General features: G+C 44.1%; 2 protein-coding genes across 2 annotated transcripts; both read right to left on the bottom strand.

The window, feature by feature from the left end:
- Positions 1 to 362: 362 nt before the first annotated feature.
- On the bottom strand, positions 363 to 1,731 carry LOC131696032 (uncharacterized). The gene is made up of 2 exons (XM_058984562.1): positions 1,356 to 1,731; positions 363 to 1,273 (listed from the first exon to the last, which is right to left on the bottom strand). Exons 1-2 carry the CDS (start codon positions 1,729 to 1,731, stop codon positions 363 to 365), a joined length of 1,287 nt encoding a protein of 428 aa, XP_058840545.1.
- Positions 1,732 to 1,890: 159 nt separating this feature from the next.
- LOC131696033 (uncharacterized) lies at positions 1,891 to 4,965 on the bottom strand. Its single transcript, XM_058984563.1, has one exon. It carries the CDS (start codon positions 4,963 to 4,965, stop codon positions 1,891 to 1,893), a length of 3,075 nt encoding a protein of 1,024 aa, XP_058840546.1.
- Between the last annotated feature and the right edge of the window lie 1,992 nt (positions 4,966 to 6,957).

Below are 6,957 nucleotides of genomic sequence, written 5' to 3' on the forward strand. Positions count from 1 at the left end.
CGAAATTCTAATCTCTTAAAATTCTAAAGTCCTAACATTCTAAAATTGCGCAGCTCTAAAATTTTAAAATTCTAGAATTCAAAAATTCTAAAATTCTGACATTCTAAGATTTTTAATTTCAAAAATTCTAAAATCCTGATATTTTAAAATTCTAAAACTAAAACATTCTAAACTTCTGTTCGAAATTAGCTCAGTTGGATTGGTTTTTAGAGGTTTTCGGGTGCTTCAATAAAGACGCGTGTTTTCGTTATAAAGCGTTAATTTTTACTGGCCTGTTCAAAGAAATTGCTCATTTTTTATTCTCTCTCCTCTCTCTCAGCACTCGTGCCGAGGGGCTGATTTGACTGTCGTCGTGTGCTGCATCATTCTCCCCCCGTTGAATCCTCCGGATCAACCGAAGGAAGCATGCAGATCTCCGTTACAGCTCGCCGAAATTCCGATGTCGCCGTCTTGACGGTTACCACCCGTACGATTCCATCAGGTCCGGGATGAGTTGCCACGATACGTCCCATGCGCCAGTGGTGAGGCGGGGCATTGTTGTCCTTCAGTACCACCATTTTACCGATCTCAATCTGCGTCACTCCTCTATGCCATTTGGGCCGTGATTGTAGGTGGTGCAAGTATTCGACCGACCAACGCTTCCAGAAGTGTTCCTTCATCAGTTGTACATGTTGCCAACGACTGAGTCGACCAACCTTCACTTCATCGTAGGATGGCTCTGGAATACTTAATGCCGGTCTCTGAATAAGAAAATGAGATGGTGTTAGCACTTCAAGATCGTTTGGATCGTTGGAAACCGGAATTAGTGGCCGGCTATTCAAGATTGCTTCACACTGTGTGAGGAAAGTCATCATTTCCTCGAAAGTTAGTTTGGTTTCACCAACCACTCGTTTCAAATGGTATTTCGTCGATTTTACTCCAGCCTCCCAGATGCCACCGAAGTGAGGGCTGCGAGGGGGTATAAAGTGCCATTGGATTCCCTTCGAAACACAGAAATCCTTTAATTTCCTTTGTTGTGCCTGATCTTCGAAAAGTTTGCGAAGAGCTGCTAATTCATGATCAGCACCAACGAACGTAGTGCCATTATCGGAATACAAATTGGCCACTATACCTCGTCGACTGATAAACCGCTGTAGAGCAGCGATGAAATTTGCTGCCGTTAAATTCGAAACCACTTCCAGATGGATGGCCTTGGTAGCCATACATATAAATACACATATGTAAGCCTTGTACACTACGGTCTTTCTTCCTGTTTCCTTCAAATATATAGGGCCTGCATAGTCGATACCGGTGTTCCAAAATACAGGCGATGGAGTTATTCTGTAATTTGGTAAGTTTCCCATGAACTGACTCACTGGTTGAGGGCTGTGTCGACAGCACACGTAGCATTTGGAAATGATTCAACATGCCTGCGTTTACAGGCCAATATCGTTCACGTACAATGGATAATAGTCCGCGCTGTCCGACGTGAAAATTGTTTTCATGCAACTGTCGAATGAGAGCATTCGTCACATGGTGCTTCTCGGGTAGCAGAATCTGGTGCCTTCCGTCGTACGGAATCTGTGAATATTTAAGTCGGCCTCCTACTCTGATCAGCCCGTCCGTTCCGATAAATGGGGCCAATCCACTGTACTTGTTCCGTTTCTCCACCTTTTCTTCCAAAACATGATATAAATCGGGGAACTCCTCTTTTTGCACCAGCCTCATAATGGTGAGTAAAGCTTCTGACATTTCTTCCGTTGTGAGCTCCGAAGTGTTATGAGATTTTGAACGCACGTTCTTGATAAATTTTAACACATACGCCCAAGCCCTGTGTAGCCGTTGAAAACTGCTTTTTCTTGTTAAATCAATTGACGGTTTCTTCTGTGCAGCAGCCATGACCAATATTGTCTAGAGTTCTGGTAACTCGTTGTCATTCAATTTCATTCTGCCTTCATTAAAGCTAGGGGTTTGATCCCACAGAAGCGGGGACGCCTTCCACCATTTATCCATTGTTAAAAGTTCTGCTGGAAGCAAACCTCGCGAAATCACGTCGGCTGGGTTGTTCTCAGATCGTACATACTGCCAATGATATGTCTGAGTCAGCTCGAGTATTTCAGCAACACGATTTGAAACGAATTGATTCAAAGCAAGCGGTGATTTTTCCAACCAGCACAGCACTACCTGCGAGTCGAGATGAAGTGTCACACTTTTGAACTGGATTCTCATTGCTGCAATCGTTTTATTTACTAGTCGAGCTAACAGCAAGGCTCCACACAATTCCAGGCGTGGAATCGTCATCGGCTTAAGAGGAGCAACACGAGATTTGCTGCATATCAGCTCTACACTAATCGTTCCATCAGGGGAGATGCACCTTGTGTACAAGACTGCCCCGTATGCGCGCAGTGACGCATCAGCAAATCCGTGAAGCTCCACTTCATTTACGTCGCTCGTGACAACGCATCTTTTTTTTTGCAATTTGTTAACCAATGGGAGCTGTGTACGGAAGTTGATCCACATTTTCATTTGCTCATCAGGTAAAACATCATCCCATTTCAATTTCAGCCGCCACAAATCCTGCATCAGCATTTTTGCTGTCGTGATGACTGGACCCAGATATCCGCACGGATCGAAAAGGAGACCAATAGCAGACAGGACGCTTGTTTTGGTCGGCATCTTTCCGTCAAGAGGACTTACGTTGAAACAAAAATAATCCTCGTGCTGATTCCAGATTAGACCTAGTGTTTTGATCGCATTATTAATATCAGCATCTTCGAAATTGGCTTGCGTTTCCTGCAACTCGTTTGGAATACTGTTTCGAACAATCTCGCTGTTGGAGCAGAACTTGTGAACTCCAAATCCACCACGTCGCAGCAGCTCGGATAACTGTCTGTATATTTCTATCACTTCTTCGTCCGTGTTTCCTCCGGTGAGAAAATCATCGATGTAACTGTTCTCTTCGACCACCTTCGCTCCAACAGGCAGTGCGGATGCTTCGTCTTTTGCCAATTGTATCAACGAGCGTGTAGCCAGGTAGGGGGCGCTGGCACAACCATATGTAACAGTTGTGAGCTCGAACGTTCCTACCTCGTTCATTGAATTAAGCCAAAGGATCCTTTGATACTTACGGTCGTCCTTGTGGATTAGCACCTGACGGTACATCTTCGGGATGTCTGCAGTTAATACGACCGGGAAGCAACAGAAACGTAAGAGAATCGTGATCAGGTCTCGTTGCACTGTTGGTCCCACACCTAGAGCGTCGTTCAACGAGAGACCAGATGTGGTCTTCGCCGAAGCATCAAAAACTACGCGGATTTTTGTAGTTGTGCTCGATTCTTTGTATACAGCGTGGTGAGGTAGGAAATAGCAGTCGTCGGGTTTGTCGAAGACTTCGACCATGTGGCCTAGGGCTTGGTATTCAGTCATAAATTCGGTATAGCGAGTCTGCTTCATTTTATTTGTAAATGATCGTAGTAGTCGATTGAATCGACTTCGAGCGGTTTCCAAGGAATCGCCAAGTAGACCTTTGTTTTCATTGAATGGCAATCTGACAGTGTACCGACCGCTATCGTCGCGAGAATGTGTTTCTACGAAATGCTTCTCAATGGCTTGCTCCTTTGGTGTCAGTGGCGATGCGTCCTGGACTGTTTCCAATTCCCAGAACTTCACTAGAATACGATTTATATGCTCTTCACGTAGGTTCAGCTGGCAAATACCTCCTTGTGGACTAGATGAATGTTCCTTGACGGGACCACTGACGATCCAACCAAGGTCGGTCTCAACCAACATAGGACTTCCATCTGCAAGCTTCATACGACCGTTTTTTATGAGACCAAAGAAAAGTTCTGCCCCGATGATCATTTGGATTTGATTGGGAACATGAAATGATGGATCAGCCAACGCTACACCAACGGGAATTAACCAAGGACGGATGTCCACTTGCATCGTCGGTAGGTTGGTGGTAATTGTTGGAACCACCAGAAAATCTAGAAAGGCATTGAAAGAATTAATGCGTGAGCTAATCTTAGTGCGAAGGTTGTTTTTAACGCGGGTTTCAGTATTATTGAGTCCACTGATGGGTAAGTTTATGCGTTCCATGGTTAGGTTTAACAGTTTAGCAAACGCCTCGGAAATTAGATTTGTGTCAGACCCCGAGTCTAACAAAGCACGACACGTATAACTGGCGTTTCCAAATCCGCTAACAAGCACTTCTGCTGTCGAAAGTAGTACTTGTTGTTTCAGCATCAGCGACGTCGCACAGTTCACTGATCCAGTTGGCACAGCGACTTCTTGATTTTCCTCTGGTTTCGCAGATGGCTCGTTAGGTGCGCTATCGGACGGTTTAGCCGTACTGGGCTTATCGTCGTGGAGGAGGGTGTGGTGCTTACGCTTGCAACTCTTACACGACTTGTCGGAATTGCAATCAACTGTACGATGACCACGACGTAAACAATTGAAGCATAGTCCTGCCTGCTTAACCTTCGTATATTGGTTTCCGACGTTAAGTTGTTTGAATTGGTCACACTTGTAGATAAGATGGTCACCATTACAGCAGTAACATAATTCCTTGGTCTGAACAAAATTTCTCGCTTGCTGGATTTTTTGTTCTGGTTTGTTTCTTTGCTTCGTAGTGCTCAAGGTTCGTTGTTCTGTATAGCTAGTCATCTTCTGTAAAATTCGAACTCGTTCGCGTAAGTAATCGATCATCTCGGTGTACGATGGCAGCTCTTCCTGGGATAGCTGCGATTCCCATATCTTTCGTGTATCTTTGTCTAGTCGTTTGGCGATCACGTTAACTAGGATCATCTCAGACAATCCTTCCACAAGTAATTCACGGTTCTTGAGAGCATCGACATGCTTACTACAGCTGTCGATTAGGGTGCGTAATTCATTACCGTTTTCAGTCGTCATCTTTGGCAGGTTCAGCAAAGCATCGATATGCGTATCGATTATAAGTCGTTCGTCTTCGTACGCATCCTGTAGCATCTTCCAGGCTGCAGAATAGTCATTATTATTAATGATCAAGTGATCCCCAATATATTTTATAATAAATTCCGAGAAGTCGACTGTGACAAAATGTTCTACACTGACGGATCAAATCTCGATGGGTCCACTGGCTTCGGTATCTTCAACAATACTATCACCGCTTCATTCAAGCTCAATGATCCCGCTTCAGTTTACGTCGCAGAGCTAGCTGCAATTCAGTACACCCTTGGGATCATCGACAATCTGCCCACAGATCACTACTTCATCATTTCGGACAGCCTCAGCTCAATCGAGGCTCTTCGTGCGATGAAGCCCAAAAAGCAATTCCCATATTTCCTGGGGAAGATACGGGAGTCCTTGTGTACGTTATCTGAAAAATCTTATCAAATTACCTTTGTTTGGGTCCCCTCTCATTGCTCTATCCCGGGCAATGAAAAGGCCGACTCATTAGCAAAGGTGGGCGCATTAAATGGTGACATATACGAAAGACCAATCTGCTTCAACGAATTTTTTAGTATTTGTCGTCAGAGGACACTCAACAGTTGGCAAACCTCGTGGAGCAATGGTGAACTTGGACGATGGCTACATTCGATTATCCCAAAGGTATCAACGAAGCCTTGGTTCAGGGGGATGGATGTGGGTCGGGATTTTATTCGTGTAATGTCCCGACTTATGTCCAACCACTACACCTTGGATGCGCATCTGCGGCGTATTGGGCTTGCGGAGAGTAGTCTGTGCGCTTGTGACGAGGGCTATCACGACATCGAGCACGTTGTCTGGGTATGCGCCGGGTACTTGGACGCCAGGTCTCAGTTAAAGGATTCCCTTCGGGCCCGAGGTAGACCACCCAATGTCCCAGTCCGAGATATACTGGCAAATCGTGATTTCCCCTATATGTCCCTTATTTATACTTTCATAAAAACGACAAATATCCCAATTTAGCCCCTCTCTTTTTATTTCTCGTTTTAGAAGCTTTCTCTTGCCTTGTGGGACCGATCAGCTCCAGACTGCAACTATGTAACCGCCGTCGCACTTACCACTACGGAAACTGAAGCGAGAGCGACTCAAGGTCCGATGACTTTTGAAGGATTCCCCGCGGGTCCGAAGAATACCATCCGCCAATCCGACCTACTAGACTGAGGCGGTAATCTTTCGCTGATCTCCCGTTTGAGCGAAAGTTGCAAGTTTTGCTCTTCTCTCCCGGTCACCATCTACGCTTTCTCTCCCCTGTCCTTGATGCAACTGCTTCTACAGCCCCCTCTGAATATCTTGACCAAGCATAAGTCTCCGCTAAAAAAGTTCAAATTTGTATTCTGTATTCCTAGTTTTAAGATAGTTGTAATTTTACCTCTTTGTTAAAACTATTGTCCCCCATCTTGTAAATAGAATTGTATCCCTAGTCTTAAAACACCTGCGAATTTTCTCATAAATATTTGTTCCCCCTTTTGTGTACCAAACTATATTGTTAGTTTTAAGATAACTGTAAATATTTCCTAAAAATTATTACTATTGAATTCCTTGTTTTAAAATTTTTTCATAAAAAAAAATCTTTCGCCCCCTCTCTTGTATATAGAATCTTATTTCTAGTCTTAAGATAGCTGTAAAATTTTTCTTTTTTAAAAAAATATTTCAACATTGTAACCTCCTAGTTTTAAAATATACAAAATGTAAAAACAAAAGAATTTGGCACCGCCAAGCTAACGCATTTGTGCCTATCAAATAAACGAAATGAATAAAAAAAAAAAAATTATTAATGACATCCTGATCGATCTTACCAGCAGCACTTCCAACTAAGGCGTTCTTCAAATGGTACAACTTGATAGCCGGAGACTCGTTCGGGTACCTGTCCATGATGGTCTGGAACATGCACTTGAAAGAGTACCAGTTTTCCAAACTGCCATCGAAGGTTGGCAATGGAACATGCAGATGAGGTGTCGAGTTGTTCACGCCTGCTGGCTGCGCAGGTGGATTGAAAACGGGTGCCAGTGCATT

The sequence above is a fragment of the Topomyia yanbarensis genome, unplaced genomic scaffold (genome assembly GCF_030247195.1).
Source record: "Topomyia yanbarensis strain Yona2022 unplaced genomic scaffold, ASM3024719v1 HiC_scaffold_617, whole genome shotgun sequence".
NCBI classification, from domain to species: Eukaryota; Metazoa; Arthropoda; class Insecta; order Diptera; family Culicidae; genus Topomyia; species Topomyia yanbarensis.